The 17,183-nt window shown below is 42.8% G+C and overlaps 4 protein-coding genes across 6 annotated transcripts in view; 2 read left to right on the top strand and 2 right to left on the bottom strand.

Moving 5' to 3' along the window:
* LOC126568615 (uncharacterized) overlaps nt 1-17,183 on the bottom strand; it is a 383,782-nt gene that overhangs the window by 44,874 nt on the left and 321,725 nt on the right. The gene's annotated exons all lie outside the window — the stretch shown is intronic.
* The window catches only part of LOC126568493 (protein TEX261), a 231,306-nt gene that overhangs the window by 102,920 nt on the left and 111,203 nt on the right, over nt 1-17,183 (bottom strand). The window lies entirely within an intron of this gene.
* Nucleotides 1-17,183, top strand: part of LOC126568292 (uncharacterized) — a 308,783-nt gene that overhangs the window by 220,833 nt on the left and 70,767 nt on the right. The gene's annotated exons all lie outside the window — the stretch shown is intronic.
* The window catches only part of LOC126568415 (apolipoprotein D-like), a 177,361-nt gene continuing 164,604 nt past the window's right edge, over nt 4,427-17,183 (top strand). Inside the window, exons 1-5 of one of the 2 annotated variants that reach the window (XM_050224885.1) lie at nt 4,427-4,567; nt 10,530-10,755; nt 10,893-11,044; nt 16,120-16,326; nt 16,595-16,714. In XM_050224885.1, the coding sequence (XP_050080842.1) occupies nt 4,427-4,567; nt 10,530-10,755; nt 10,893-11,044; nt 16,120-16,326; nt 16,595-16,702 (834 nt within the window). In that variant the 3' untranslated portion in view covers nt 16,703-16,714. Of the gene's footprint in view, nt 4,568-10,529; nt 10,756-10,892; nt 11,045-16,119; nt 16,364-16,594; nt 16,715-17,183 lie in introns of those variants that run through there. The other variant, XM_050224886.1, reaches the window with a different exon arrangement.

Genomic DNA, 17,183 nt, shown 5'->3' with positions numbered 1-17,183 from the left:
AAGATCGAACGGGTCGGTGGTGAAAGAGGCTCTGCTTATATTGAATTCTTCAATCAATTTTTCAGGTGAACCAAAAAAGGGGCCCCGAAAGCCGAAACACAAGTGTGCTTTGGGCTTCTTTTCCATAAAGGAAACTGATAGCTGTGAATGTTTCAGCGGGAACTTTCAAGTGTCAAATGGACATTCTGTCATTTATTTTTCTAAGCATCGTTTTGTGTGTAGATTTGAATTACACGCCTTTTGAAAACACTCTGATATGAAGTAATATGAGCTATTTACATTTCACGATGGCCTTGCTATATGAATCACAGAAGGGTAAACGGTTTTACGACCCTGATTGCTTATCACAACGACCGGCAACATCAGCCAGTTGTCTGTACTTGTCTGTCATCGTTCCAAGGCAACGTGAATAGACACTTTCACACATTCTAAATAGTAAACTATAGTTTCAAGTTTACAATAGCGTTCTTTTGCCGTCTTTACTGGATAATAGTGGTTTGAAACAAGATAATGCAACTTTTTAAAGGCAATCTTCTTCTCCTTCTTGGGTTAATAAGCGGTAGGTCATGTCGCCAATCAAATGGCTTTCCACATATTCATTCCAATGTTTTAGATAGTCAGCACTCACTATGAGCGATCGGTCCAGATGGTAACTGATCCCTGGTCCTGGCATTTGAAGATGTAAAGAAAAATGTAAAGCAGCATTAAGCATAATGAGACACGATGTTTTGAATATTTCGGGTTCAATTGTCAACATTCTTTGCCTTTACAATCAAACTTTTGACTGCAAGTTACTTTATTATAATACGTTTGAAGCCGTCTTTCTTTCCAAAACTTAGCAGAGAATAGCTTTTTTATAAATGAACAAATATCATTCCCATACAGTTTTAAATCGTCATAATTATCACGTTTATTTTGGCTCTGGCTCCTTTGAGTTATTTGCCATTAGTGTGTGAACATTATGAGCAACTAAGCAATTTTGATTGACGGCTACAGATTGAGCCATTTTGTTATATAAACTCTTGTTTTGAACACCATCAGCTGTGATCATGTTTCGAAATGTGTAGTACAATTATTTTATTTTTAAGCTGAAAATTGAATTATATTCTTATGAGTAAATTCTTTTCCAGTGTTGACCATATTAATGCTATTAATGTTTGAGACCCACGAAGATTTAGCAGATACAGTCATTCAGTTATAACGCTACTAGCTGTATTCCGAAAAAGGTAACGCCATAATGTATGCAATCGCTTTGTTATGTGTAATTTTATTTAATTTCTGCTAACTTTTATTAGATAATTATACTGCTATACTATTCTATACTGCACACTATAGTATTATAGAATACTACAATATAAATAAATAGTAGATATTCATCACTGAGTATGCTCGGGATAAGGCAAAATCCAAGAAGAAAATTTTGAAATTTTGTTTAACGTGGTGTTGGCCATACGACAGTTGGTCGTAGTATTGGAATTAAATAAAAATGTATATGAAATAGATATTCATTTTTCATTTTAATTTTAGAAATCAATCAATAATATTTGTAATGAAATCATGAGCATTGTGTAAACTTAGGCCTGGCTTTATTACTGAGAGAATTTACATTAAAATGGCTTCTAAAATAAATTGTACATACGATAAGAAAAATATCTTCTTTAGTGTCCATATTTTTTATTGTCTTATTATTAGTCCCATAAAACATTAAAGTACAGAAGAAAAGAATTAAGTTGCCATTTGTAAAACATTCCCATTACATTAGCCCGGATTAGCTCGATAAATCACACCATCCGAAACAGCAATCAACAAACAACGAACCCCCGGAACCGCCGAACCGCCGTTAGACGAGCGTGAAACGAAAACAACGACATACGCCACAGATCATCCAATTGCAACTCACACGTCCCCGCAGCCACGCTCGTCCAAATCGAGCTGCACCAAATCGTAAACCACCATCAACCAGCACAACCGGCGAATGTGAACGTCTGAAAGGTGGCCTGCGCCGTATGCTGCGTCGCGTGAGTCACGGTCACCGCCACCGCCAACGTCCGGAATCCGGAAAGTGTACGGAAAATGGTTGCAGCAAATCTAATTTACTATTTGCCTGTGCACCTTCTCGCCCTTGTGTACTCCAGCCCCCATTCCGTGTTTACACGATGATTTTCCGCTGTTTGTTTACGCGTCACTATCAGCGGTGGAAGGAGTGTGAAGGTGGGTGGTAAAGGTTGAAAAATGAAGCACCGAGACCTGGGTGTGTTCCGTGCATATAAACTTTCGTGGAGAGAGTAATGTTATGCAGTCTTGTAGCTGCATTTGCAAATATGCGCCCGTATGTTTTTGAAGGTAGCGAATGGGTTAAAAAGGAGGGAAAAATACAATTTCTCCACTGTAACGCTCCTATGATGCACGAAGAAGCACAATCAATCTAACGGGCCAAGCAAAATGGAAGTCGAATATGTATTTTTAATGCAGCTAATGTAATAATAATATTGATGAACGCAAGCAGCAAACAATACCCGGTATGAAGATTAACCTCCAGCGAGAATATTCTCGTCACAGTCATAACTGCCAGCAAGCAAATCCGGCTCGTATAAGCATCAACCTTCTCCAATTATTCACAACAAACGTGTGCTACACAAAACATTACACATTTCAACAACTGGGTCTGCTTAGCTTATCGCTTTCTTTGCGCCTTTCGCCTTCAATCAGGGCGTCAGGGCAGTTACTGTCGGAGCCATGTCAGATTTCAATGCTAGCCCCCGCGATTGCTGATTAGCTTCATTTAAACAAAACGGTAATTTCCGCCCGCAGGGCACAATGTCACCAGTTATCCGAATGCAGCACAACACCAAAGCATGTTCAAACGCAGTCAAACCCGGCGGTTCATCCGTTTTCATCGGTAAAACCACCAAACCGGGAGTTGCTGCGCTGCTTCATTATCGTCGAGCTGGTCTCGTCTGGCAAGCGACGTCATGCGGCGGAGTTGCTACTCCCCAAAGAACCTAAAGGTCATTAGCTGGAGGTTTATAAATGCCTGTGTGCTGGGCTCGATGTGCTCGAATCAGTGTGCACTTCCTTGTGATCCTTCTGTCCATCATTATGGGTTTCGTGACTTTGGCTTTGACGAGTAGCTGCGGAAACTTCTTCCGCTCAGCAGAAAGACATTCTAATCCAATAAGCTGGCGAGCTTGTTTGCTGCCCGTTTCCTTATAATGTTGAGCGAAGACGTTGTAATGGCTGCTGTTGTTGGAGTTCTCTTGATTCTAGAGGCTAGAGGCTAGACATAAATACAAAGAAAAATATAGTTCGCTAGGTCTAGCAATTGTTTTATTTCATTCCACAGGGTATCCCGCAGATTTTTGATGCTTTCGTATAAATTTTTGTTCTCGTCCCGAGGTTTTTTTGCGCGTGATCAAATATATTTATTTACGACCGAGGCATTTGGTATCAACTTATTTTTTAAAATATTGTTTTGGTATGCTAGTACAAAGAGTGAAGTTCCCGTATAGAAGTTTAAGGAACAAAAACCTCGGGACATAAACAAAAATATTAGGCACTCGTCAAGAAATCTCCGGACGCGAAGAAAAATATACGAGGTTACGTCAAAAAATCATAGGAAAGTGTCAAAAAATGCTGGTGGTAACACTACAACATAACACTTCTTTGTTCGTTAAAAAATTTCCAGCAACATAAAGAAATGTTTCCAAGCATCCACAACAGACCGCACTAGTGTAGGGAAGCCTCACACCGCACCGGATGAGTCATCGGATTTACCGCGAACAGAAGACATAGCGATAAAACAAAAACAAACCACAAAGCGATACCCTCACCACAACCTTCGCCCCACTTGGTCACTTACGCGAGCAAGCGATTTCGCGGTTCAGAGACCATTACACGAAGAAAAAGAAACGGAACACCACGACGGCTCATTCACCGTCTTGACGCGAACCACGCGCGTACTGTGCACTTCACCACTGCTGATAAGCAACGCGATCTTGCTCGATCGTACGCAAACAACCTGTTCGGGTTGGATGCTGCGCCCAATCCCCAACCATCAGCATCATCACCATCATCGCCGTAATCACGCAACCGGACGGAAAAGGCAAGCGCGAGAGCGAAAGACTAGACGCACGCGGCGCAAAGCAGATCAATTGAATAATCGACGGTTTGAGCGTTGGTAGTGTGCGTGAGTACCGTGAAGGTTGGCCGAGAAACGTCCAGAGCTACAAGAGGAAGACGCACGTCTTCCAACAGATACAGTTGCAGTTGAACGTTCGGCCAGTGAAGAAGTTGTCTAGGAAGACGGTTCCTCCAGTGCGTAGGGCCTACTCTAGACCACGGTACCAAAAACATTGAAACGTTCTTGTGAGTGAAGGTGTGTTTTGTGAAGTTTTGTAACACAACAGTGCTGAAGTTGTAACAAACCATGGCTAAAGTTCCGTGCGCAATGGCGATGATGTTATCCGTTACCGCCCTAGCCTGCCTGGCCGGTATTGTGCAGGGTCATACGTATAAAACCGGTGATTGTCCGACAGTTGAACCGATGAGTGGTTTCAGTATGAAGCAGGTAAATTACAAACTAACTAAACCAGTGAAACGTTGTGTAACTAATTTACTATAGAAATCATTCTACGCAATAAAGTTTTAGTCTGTTTTAAGCTACGAAGGAAAGGGAAGTACGAATCAATGTTGATAACCTATTTTGCACTTATTTGCATAGAGGAACGGTGAGAGTGAGAGAGGTCAAGCGTGCTCACAACAGCTTGAGAAGACCACAGTCATACACAGTCATGAGCCTCGTTTACATCCAGTGGTCAGCAGTCTTATAGAAAGCTTTCCAAGTTTCTGAAAGTATAGTTAGAATGTGCATATTCTAAGAGGAAATAGTGGACAATTAATGTGGAGTTCAAGAAACAAATGAACCAAGAACAAATGTGTTATTGTACTTATATTTGTGAGTAACCATTTTTTCAACTGTTTATCGCTACAAATTGAGCGTTTTAACGAATAAAATTAAAGCCATAAGAATTATGAGTTCAATTTTATGTGGGTAATATTCTTTTTGGCTTAGTGACTCACTAGTCATGTCGAACATTTAAGTTCACGAGGCTTCGAACAGTGTGTCTCAGGTCTAAATGTTGTCTTAAACAATTAACGATTTTGACAGAACGAACAATCCAAAGAATCTAAGTCTAATAATTGTTGGAATTAAATCTATGACTTGACATATTCGGACATTCAATCCTCACTATGAAGGAACGGTCCGTATGCTTTGTGATCTCCAGTTGCCGTACAACGATCGGCACCGCTGTTGCCGCTATCACCGAACCACACATGTGAAGAATGCTTTCAACAAAATTTAGCAATATTTGTTACGCTCGAACAACCATCAAGAAGTCTTGACTAATTTACTCGGGTGGACTACTTAACACAGCCGTAAAATTCCGTGTAAGGTCAATGTTCTGACTTGAATGTTACCGGTCAATCAGTTTAGCCAAAACGAGGGGTCTATTTCAGCATGACCGCACACTGGTAACGCGTAAACAAGGTCGTTCTCCTCCGTTGCGAATAAAAATGTATTAAATTTCTACACGTAAAATTCCTATTGCTGGCTCCCTTTTTGGATATCTTTTTTTTCAGTAACTTCCTACATAGCAAAAGATTGTCTGTATGGGATTTTGATACCGATATCATCGAGCTATTTATTTCAGGAATATTACTGAAGTAAGATCTAATAATAAGAAAAGTGCCCATCTACCAGGCAACCAACCTGTCCTAAAAGATCCTAAATGGTGTAAGTGCTGCGTAACATCTCGCTAGTGAGACTTTGTAATCGATCTGAGACTATCATCTGGGAAATGTTTGTGCCATATGGGTAAACCCTGCCGTTATCCTGTGACGTGTGTGAAACTGTTGCCAGCTTTTATTTTAAGTAACACTGGCTAAGATTGTTTCCCAGAACGTTGCACTTTTCCTGATGTACCGAAGCGAGTGATAATTGAGGTTAATTACTACTAAGAAGCAGTATATCCTCTAACCAGTAGTAAGGTGTTAAAATTAGAAAGTTTCCCAAGTGTACGAACATTAATCATGCTGTCTAAATATACTTCCGACAAAGCAGAGCGAGGTGAAAGCTTTCCTATTTTTAAGAGAGAGATCGAGGCAAAAAGGACTAATGGATTTTTTAATACAGTGTACAGATTTTCCTTCATCCAGGATCGCTTCTCCGCGAACAAATGCCTTTAAATAAATAATGCATTCCAGCACGTACAATAAGAGAACAGCACAGAGAAGAGATATCCTTTTTTTTCCACGCACTTTCCCACTATCTCTTACGGCGAACCGTCAAATCCTACGTCAAACGCACGTTGCCGTTAATTGCTCGGGACGCAGCTTTCGACTGGCGGTTTGATACATAGGGACGCAATCGCTTGTCCATTATTATCCTTCCCTGGTATATCATCCCGTACGGCATGTGCCTTCTTCAACGCTACACAGATGTCCATTTCATCCAACGCCAACAACGAAAGCTTTCATCCACTCGAAAGTATGTTTTCGTTATCAGGCACCGAAAACCAATCGTGGCTTCTGTTAGCAAGAAGAAAAAGAATGCACAAAACATTCTGAAATCTAGAATCCCTCACCCGCTTTGTCTCGGGCAGTGAAGGAACGGGAATCATGGGCAACAGTTTGTTCCTGCCGGGCGACTGACCGAACCCGATTGTTACTACGGTTGCCCCTGTTGCTGACATTGATTGATGGGGCGAGATTCTTCCGTGGGAACTACAGCTTACAGCTACAAAAGAAAAAAAACCAAAACTAGGGTTCGGGTTCCGATAAGGTCCGGCGAGACGGTGAAAGAAGGATTGCATCTTCTCGCTTCTGACGTTGCGTTGGGAAAGCTTTCCGACTTCTGGACCCGTCACATTCTAACTGCCCTAGGCACCATTACGCAGACTGCCCTGCAGCCATCTCTTCCGGTGCATAAACAAACCCGTTTACTAAACAAACAAAGCGAAGGCAGAGTACGGTGGAGAGGAAGAAAAAACATCCCTACACCGGCTACATTTGCCAGTTTGCCGGGCTTTCGTTACGATTGATTCAATTTTCTTTATGGAGAATTGGGTTATGTTTCGCCGCACCATATTTTGAGCCGTTCGTGTTCGTTCGCTATGAAGCATGTCTGTGTTTTGTGTTTTTCTGAACGGTGAAGGAATATGTTGAGCCCTTATGCAACGTAATATGACGCATGCAGGTGGTGGAATGGGTCAACGTCAGAACATACGTCAAAGAAAATGCAGGAAGTTCATGGTTATGTTTCTTGAAAAATAGAACTCACATGCAGATATACATGGTAACTTTGTAGCTATTTTAAAACACTAAAATGTCGTCCAGCTTTCCTGTGACATTATTTAACGGTTCCAGTTTCTATAAAACCTCTTCGATTAGAAAAAAAACAGTTCAGGCTGACACTTCTTCTTGGCCTAACGACCTCTAGAGTCATCTAGTAGGCCATAGAATGGCTTACTAGACTACCGATACCACGTAGTTGGTTAGTCAGTCCTCACTACAGGGGGACGATCCGGATGGGATTTGAACCCCGGTCCTGTCGTTTGAAGATCGTCGCCTACACCACCGGGCCGCCCCTAGACTGACACTAGGCTTACCGAATATCACGTAGCTGGATGGTCAGTCCATACAACGGGAGAACGGGGCCCGGATGCGAATTGAAACCTATTTTACGTATAAGAAATTCGCCTGCTTATAACTATCCGTCCAATTTGGTCTTTCGGTAAGCAATTCCGCACAATATTTTTGAAACACTAAAGTAAAACTGAGCAGGGGAGCCTAGATGAAGATTGTACACTCTTAGCACCAATATGGCGATGTGGATTGCTACTAAAATGTTAACCAATGCTGAAATTTCACTACCTTATGGATCAGGTTACATATTTTGGAACTGGACAACTGGTTATGCTTGTTTCAAAACGATTGTGAAGAAATTTGAAAAATGACATAGCCCTGACAAACCGAGGCGAGTTTAATGGTAAGCAGAGTGAGGCCCTGAATCCATAAAAAACGTTCTCCCGAACCTGCTGAACGAACGGTCAGCAGATTCAGTATGATAAGGGCCCTGTAGCCGCTTTCGCGGGGCCCGAGAACTTCCCCGTATAAGGTTAATAACAGGGGCCTCGTGGACAGTAGTAGCTTCGCCGCAGGGAATCGGAACCTGTCATTCTGTCATGTCCTGTCAACTGTCAAATCCCATGTAAAATATTTAACAGTATACGAGGCTCGAGTGTTACATTTTCACACTGACAAGTGACATGCTAGTAATGTCATGCTGTTGGGAATTATAACTAAAGGTGTACCAACAACCAAGACGGATTGTTAAACTCATTGGAAGTCCAAAAACAGCAAGTACATCGAATGAAACTGAGCCGCTTTTTACAATCCAAAAACTAAACTGACTCTACAAAAACTGGACACACTGTAATTCCGTTCCACCCAAGGTCAGCTTCAGCATTGCTAAAGTTTCCGGCTCCTATTACTTCTAATTACACCATCGAGGAAGGTTGGCGAAGACGAACATCCGTAACATCATACAACCACTTTCTTTACGCAGACAAAACAAACAAAAACTAACCTCTCGCCTGTATGGGAGCCATGAAACAGAACACCTTGCCGTGTCTTCTTGACGGGTGCAATAATTTATCCTTCACACTACACACATCCTCCAACGCCACGAACAAACACGCACGCACGCACGCTAACGAGGAGTGGAGTGTGGGCCCAGATGGCGTAAATGACAATTGCACCAAAACTTCTCCCAAACATGCTTTCCCGTGTGAAGGCAATGGAGGTCTTTCTTGCCTTTTAGTGCGGCACGATGGATGATGATGATGGTGATGGTGACGTTTGCTAAAGAAAGCTTACCCGTGCGTTAGAAGTTACGAATGGTCCTGCTTTTCTAGTGCGCTGTTGAGTAAGTGGAAAGATAAATTTTCATTTTTGAAATTCTTCCTAATGTGTTGGTGTGTGTCGTTGTTTCTTTGCAATGGGGTTGGAAATGTGCGAGATGACAAGTTCCATCTAATGAGAATCCTCGACATGCGTGTGCAGTGCAAAGCGGAGTCACAAATGGTTATTACAAGTTGAAGAACAAACCCCTCGTCACTGGGCTGCGTTCCCAGTGGGCGAAGAGATGAAATAATGTTTCAATTCATCATTCAGCAAAGGGTTGGTTTTAGTGACTTTTAATGAGACTTGAAAATATGACGGAAATTCTTTACGACCTAGTACACATTCGTAGGATTTATGAACTTTTTTTTCAGTTAAAAATAAAAAAAAAACTGATTGCAAAAGCGCCCTATAATTGATGTCAAGTTGTGGAGAAAATAACTCTCTAGGTTTGCTCACTGTCGCAACACCTTCCCTCAGGGAAAAATCTGTAAAACATCGCCAAACACGCAACCCGCGGGTAAACCGAGCGCGTGTAAACTTTAATAAGCCAATCAAAAGTTCTGGTGCTACCAGCACGGAAACCGACATCCGATCGCCCTGACCTGTCAATCCCTTGTCCATCACGGAAGCACATCGAACCCGGGACGACCGAGACCATGAAACCTAACCCCGGACAACCGCTCCGAAGATCGAAATCCAAAGTTTGTCCTGCTCCTGGTCGGTCGGTTGCGGTGTTCGACTACAGACTTCCGACGGCAGAAAGCTCGGCTCGAGCCTATCCTGTTGCTGTCTAAACTTTCTACACATCATCAGATCATGTGCTGGCGTGTTGTGGCCCAAAGACCTTCCCCAAAAAGGCCATGAACTTGGAAGAAACGGAAAGCGCTACATATCCGTTGCACTTAACACGGTTCTCGTGCCAACTTTTCTCAGTGCCGTCGGCATTCTCGATGCCCACAGTTACATTGGTTACATTGGTCGGTCAGTGTACTTGTGCTCTTACCAATAATGCCAAAAGTGTTTCTTATACGATAGGACACCGTTAGCAAAGGAACAACTTTTAAGTACCTCAGCAACCACGTGATCGATGTCTTTACTTTGCTGCTCATGTTTTGTCCCCGGCCCAGGATTGCGCTACGTGAGAACATAATAGGCAACATTTTAAAATTAATGATTAAACTTCGAGTCGTAAATCGAAACCCTGAGCGCTTTGGGACAGTTTTCGGATGACGGGGATGAATCTGCTCGTCTGGCAGTTTGACAGACAGCGGGTTTGTGTAATTAGTGACTTTTACTACGCGTTACGCACCAAGGGGCAAAGGTGTGAACCATCCAGCAGGATCAAACAACAACACTCCATTAACACAAGAGCGACTATGTGACGGATGAAACTAATTTCGTTACGGAATTAAATAACTCTCCTTTCAAACGACAAACTTTGAAACCTATTTTTCCGCCATCGAACACAGCTTTCTCTAATTAAAGACACTTTTTTCCCGCTCATTTCGAACCAACCCGTACCAATTTAAACATTCTCCCGGTTTTTGGTTTGTTTTCTCCCACAGTTCCTTGGCATCTGGTACGTGATACAGAAGACTGGTACCGCCTCTACCTGCGTGATCTACAACATCACCAAAAACGTGGACACACCGGACGAGTACTTTATCGAGCAGATCTCCCAGAAAGCTCCACTCTCGATCGCACCCATCAAGCACGAGTACTCGTACACCGGCAAGCTTACCGTCACCGACCGGGACGTTCCTGCCCGTATGACCGTACGGTTTCCGCTCAGTGAGTGACCACACAGCTGCGTCAGAGCACAAAGAGCAAGCTCCCTAACTGACGTCATCCAATCAGCTACTGTGCACCAATGCTCGAATAATTTTATGTTGAACTCACTCGGTTTTTTTTTTGCTTTTTTACTTCAGGCGTAGCCGGTTCCGCAAAGTTTGTCGTTTTCATGACCGACTATGACACGTACGCTGGGGTGTTTTCGTGCCAGAAGATACCGTTCGGCCACCGGCAGAGTGCAACCCTGCTGTCCCGAACGCGCGATTTGGACAAAATCTACGTCGACAAGGTAAGTGGGAAGGGAAATGTACGTTATCTTCTGATTTGACACACCACAGTGTACGTACAATGCGGATAGAGATGGTCAAAAGGTTGATTCTATTCTTCTGATTACATTAAGTAATGCTGGTAACGAATGGAATGTAAGAAAGCTGCACGAAGTTACTTTAAAATATAAATGGTTATCCCAAGGTTTGTAGTGCCACGCGTTCCCGGTAGATGGCTTTTTTTTAAGCCATCTACCGGGAACGCGAATTTTTAAGTAGTACAAATAATCTTAAAAAGATTTTAAAATTGTTGTCCTCCTGAGGTACTTATTGGCACCAACATAAAAATTCCCTTCATCATTCACTGTTATTTCTAAAAAAAAATCGTAAAGTGTATGGTTACTAAACATCTTTCGCTTTAATAATTTTGGTAGTGGCAGCTGTTTATGATATACTAAGCTGTTAAGATAGCGCCATCTGTAGGAGAAGGGCTTACCTTTAATTTGAAGCTTCCATAGAATCTTTGCATCACTCCTGCACGATTCATAGATACAATTGTATTACAATCAGTAAAATACAGTCTTCTAATAAGCACTTCACTAACAATATTTAGAAAAATACAAGGCTCTCATACTATTTTTACTAGCGCAATCTATTAGAAAAGCAACAGTACTAAGCACTATTCCGAAACGTGTAACCTTTCCAGGGCACGTGTTTTGCGTGTTGTAATTTGTCTGTTCTACTCATTATCATTAACCGAATACTTTAAGCCTTTACACGTAACACGCAACAACTCCTCGTACACCCACATCGATATCCCACTGTGCCGCTGATGCTAATGAAAAATGTAAACGATAGCGTTTAGTTTTGCCCACGTCTAATGGTACAACTTGCGCCAGACGACAAGTTCTGTCCTGTGTTATAATCCGGCTTCCGTCCTGGCTTGTTAGTTGTCACTCTCGTTACTGATGGAAAGTGGTCCGATTTCTCGTACTCAATTCCATCTTGCAATTCCCCCCCCCCCCCCCCCCATTCAACCCCTCGTTACCGACATCATTCGACACCTGGAACTACCTTTTTTTTTTTGGTTCGCTACCAACCATCCTAACCGAAATGTTTCAGAAATACCCCAAACCCAGCCACCGAAAAGCAAGGGCTAGAGCTTTCGGTAAACTCCATCCACAACTCCTTACAGTTGCCCGTGTGCGACATACTGTCATGTACACGGTTGTGTCCACAGTCCGCTACCCTCAAATGATATCGTGCTGGCAAGGGATTTAAGGGTATGATTCCCAAATTGGTCAACGACCCGTTACCGGAATCCGAAACTTTAGTACCCTGACCTTTTTCTCGGGTTGCACTACGGGACCGTTCTAAGGTGGTACTGCTTGCGTACACGGGGGGCAATGGTCGTTTGTAAAGCGGAAAAATAGCACACCTGCTTGTTCTCTACCACAAGGGGAAATAAATGCACGAGAAAGTGGAACTTCGTTTGTGAGAGAGGATTTGGAAAAAGTAAAATTTTCTCCTATCTTTTTTTGCCAACAAGGAACAACACATTCACACCACATCCCAAGAGTGATGCCTCGGGGATGTTGGTAATGGTCACCGCTGCACAAATGGACGGATAAAAAGGCTCATTTTCATATTAAGCCAAAACCCGGAAGACAAGTGCGCACCACCAACTCCATCCCATTAGCGCTGGGACTGTTATAGCATTTCCACGCCTACTTGCATGTTCTCAATTTGCGTCATTTTTCTAACCACGTGTCAGCTGCGTATCCTAACCTAACCCCACGACATTCAAATAAAACATGCATGTGTGTAAAATGGGAGAAAGCTCGCTGTTGCTGCTGCTGCTGCTGCTGCTTGCTCTTCTTTCTTTACGCTGTCCCTGACTGTCTCTTGAGGGAACATAGAGGATAGATGTGTGCCCGTACCAAAGGGAATACGAAATGACTGTTGACTAGTTTTCCACTTGCGCTTCGGTGTACTTGTTACGCACGGTTGACGAGTTGCACTCGTACGGAACAGGATACGGCAGGAACTCGTGCAACTAGTGCTAATTACAACTGTTACATTCCATTCTCCTACTGTCCCGGGTTCTGCCCTTGCCGGGGCAAACATTAACTTTCTTCAAATGGGTGGGATAGTGTAACACAAACCTTCCACGACACTTTTCACGCTTCCCAAAATGGTACAGTGAGTTTTTCAATTTTGCACAAACATCCTTTCCTGTCGGTGTCGCACACGGATTCGCACACTTCGGCCGGGAGTTGGTGTGTTTTGTGGCCATCTTTTTGTATGTTACTCTGGCCTTTGCTTTTTTTTTTTCGTTTGCATTTTCGTTGTGCTGCCAACGCAGTGTTAATAGACACTTTATTAGGACATTCTTTGTCTTTCAGCTGCAAACGAATGTGTTACATTACGCCGAGTTTTTGGTGTGTCACGTTTGAGCTATGCGACGCGACCGGTTTCGCTTAACCTGTTGAGTTGAGTGTTGTGAAATTGCGTGTGAAATTTACCATCCCTTTTGATGAAGACTTTGCTGTTCATTGTACTTCCGGGGCAAAATACATCGTTTGGCAAAATCGTTTCTAAAGAACGGTCCTTGGAAGAACTCAAAGTACACTACGAGTGTCATAACATGCGAAATTATAAACTTTACTCAGGCCTTTATTGTTTGTTTTTCAGGGCAGCTTTTATTAGTTGCCATAACCACTCCATAACTGAAGGCTGCATTATAAATCGTCCCATGTACAGTTGTAACGTTTTAAGCAATTAATGGCTACCATACTCAGTATTTAAGGATCTTCTCCTTCTAGGCTTAACGTCGTACTAGGTAACGACACAGCCATCGAACTTTTTGCTAGACTTGTTGATACCATGTAGTTGGAAAGTCAGTCCTCACACTACCGAATAACAGCCCGGATGGGATTTAATTCCCGGTCCTGGCGTGTGAAGATCGGTGCCATTGTCGCCCTGCCTCCAGGCCGTCTCTAGGATTTATCGATTGAAAATATAATTTTATATTAAAAATTTAAAATGTATTACGATTCTCATCCAAAATATCTTCTAGCTTGGAACATCATACTAAAACCTTGGATTTTTTTCAAAAATAATTCTCAAGAATTATTACGGAAAATACCGTTAGTGTTTTATCAATACAATAATATTTTTTCTATGCCCGGGATAAGGTAAAGAATAAGGAGGAAATGCCTTATTAAGGATGTTCCTTGTATCAGTCATCACACATAAATTGGAGAATCATAGCTTATCCAATACAAGGGAACTAGAGTGTCGTTTAAAAAACTGCATATCTTGCCCATATCCATGCCTTGTGAGGCCCTATGTTATGCATTTCCTTTTCTTGGACATTTATTATAATATCTGATGTGAAGAACTGCAATGAGTAATATTGTAAGCATTATAATGTGTCGATAAAGTATAAATAGTTGAAACAACTATTGACTACTTCATTCCTTCATCCCCCAAACACCGTAACACGGGCTCATAATAATTACAACCAAATAATTACACCTCAGTAACAGTGCGTTAAATAGTCTATTTCAAGCCAGTGCCCACCAAACGGCCCTAAACCCTCGTACATACCTGTTGCACTAAAATCCAGCTGAAGCTAAAAAAGCTTATCCATGCATAGTCGAGCCCATCCAAAGGCGCACACGGTAACACCTGCCACAAAACCCCTTTTGAGCGCCGCGTTGCGTTCCACGGCGACGCAAACCACAATCACTGCAAAATCTGCTCGAATCGCAACACACCCCCTTGCGCACGCACGCCGGTTTTGCTACGTGCGTTAAATCTGATAACTACGATGTGTGAAGCATTCACTAATCTTCTTACCCTCCACGGTTGGTTGAATAAATCACACGCTGCGCCATCACGGGGCTTCCGGAAAACTTGCTCCACCGGCATTGCTGTTGCTGCAGCTCGTGCCATACGCGAACACATCACACCAAACGTACACACCCCACCAGCGAAAGCATGCTGTACGTGTCCGTGCATGTGTGTATAAGTTGTGAGTTTCCGTCGAGGCAGCTGGAGCTACAATAAATCATGTACTAAAATTGCTTTCAGATCACCCCCGAACGCGAAAGGTCCCGAGTCAACATTGGTCAACGTGATATTCATGAGCCCCCAAAATGTTGGCATCTCATCTCAATGAATAATATTAACAGGAGGGTCGAGTTCTCTCCGTCTCCTCAAAAAAAAAAAAACGGAGCTTATCCCGACCACCCATTATTCACGAGAGCGCATATCCTTTCTAACGTTTTTGGTAGATGAAGGTGAATCCGTGGAAAATGTTCTCATTAAAAATCAGCAGCCATGTTCATGTTTATCCTCACACGTCAAGCTTCAAAACGGTGACTTTTCCGGGCTTTTATCAATCGGGTGGATGTCCATATTCTGCGAGATTCCTTGGTGGGTGGGATGCGCTACTATGTATTGAAGCATCCGTGAAGCACATGAATTGACAACCCGCTAGTCTTTAGTCTAGCATTAATAGAAACCTCTTTTACGGATGATTTCTAGTGCCTAGGACATCACCATACTCATCAAGCAGAATAATAAAAATCCATATACATTAGTCTACACGTACACACGGGAGACACATGGCGCTGGAAAGCTGCAGGCCTGCAAGGGCTATGCAAATTAATTATCATCCTTGTACGATTCGCCTTCATCCTCAAAATCATTACCCAAAGTTCTGCGAGCGATGCGTAGATTACCCCCGTGATTCGCGGATGCCACTTCATGGGCACCCATTCCTGGTCACGGCACCAACAATGCGTCAAGCCAATCGCGTGATTGCTATTAATTAAAATTGAAATGAGGAGGCACCGTCAACACGTGCCCTTGATGGGGCATTTCGTACTGTTTGCTGCCCCGTTTTTCACCCACTTTGCTTTAATGGATCTTGATGGTACATCGTCCCGGGGCTTGCCCGGTAAATCCGGCCTGAGCCAACATGCCGGCTATACTACACTGTGCACTTATCCGCTTAATTTTTTGTGTTGTTTTTTTTTACGCCATTCGCTCATTCCATCCCATCGTTGCTACTGCTCTTCCATTCCAGATCCGCTCCCGGTTGGGCTCGTACTCGGTGGATCCGTTCGATCTGAGCATCGTCAACCAGACCGGCTGTCCGAAGGAGGGTGAAGCCGGCTGGAACATCCACATCGATCCGGACACCTTCTCGACGCGCAACATTGCGAACGCATTCCGGAAGGCGGGCGAAGCGATCGGTGACGGGTTCGAGGCTGCAGTGAACGCCGGCAAAAAGGTTCATCATTTATTTTGACCCGAATTCGTCGAGGCTAGTCTGATAGAAACTGAAACGGGCGTGCGAAAACGAAATGGAGCGCGGGAGGATGTAAGGGCACGTTTGATATCTCGATAGTAATTATACCGTCAACTCCATTTCGTACTAGTTCCGTTTCAAATAAATTAGGCAAAGAAAGCTTTACTAATAATCTCTTCCTTACTCACACACATACACACCTTTTCTATTTGCATGTCCTAACGACTTCCCGGACACGTTAATCATACAGATCTACAATAAGTACCGTGATGGAGATAGCGATGAGACGGAAGCCGTAGTGGATGAAACTACCTACCGTTCCGAACGACTGATTAATGCCGCCGAATGGTTACCCTAGACGGAAAGGATGGGGAGGGAAATACATTTCTGCAACATAACTTTTACATGTTGCTAGCAATTAATTTAAATGATGTTTCAATAAAATGAAAAACTCAGACTCTTCCCTTAGCGTAGTAATTTTAATTCGTATGGCTGTTGATGACATCAATCGTACACTATTAGCGAATGTGATTACTTGAATACTTCTGCTATTCACAAATGACTACTGCAAGCGCCTGAATGTATGTAATGAGAGGTATTTTTCATACTATCGATTGAAAACCGACTAATGCAATAAAGCAAAAATCATTCATACTTCTTCTTTGACGACAGTGCCTCTGTCTGACGTCCTTTGCTTGATTTTACCTCTCTTTTTTCGCCGAAATTGTCACTAATTTTTTTTTTTAAATAGTCCCATCAACTCCTCTCATTCTCTTCATTTTATTCGCCAAACTTTTAAATCAGAAAATATGTTAAATATGAAAAATAAAAATAAAATA

This window comes from Anopheles maculipalpis, chromosome 2RL (assembly GCF_943734695.1).
Source record: "Anopheles maculipalpis chromosome 2RL, idAnoMacuDA_375_x, whole genome shotgun sequence".
NCBI lineage: Eukaryota > Metazoa > Arthropoda > Insecta > Diptera > Culicidae > Anopheles > Anopheles maculipalpis.
The sequence above is the reverse complement of the archived record's forward strand: the minus strand, read 5'-3'. Positions and strand labels throughout refer to the sequence as shown.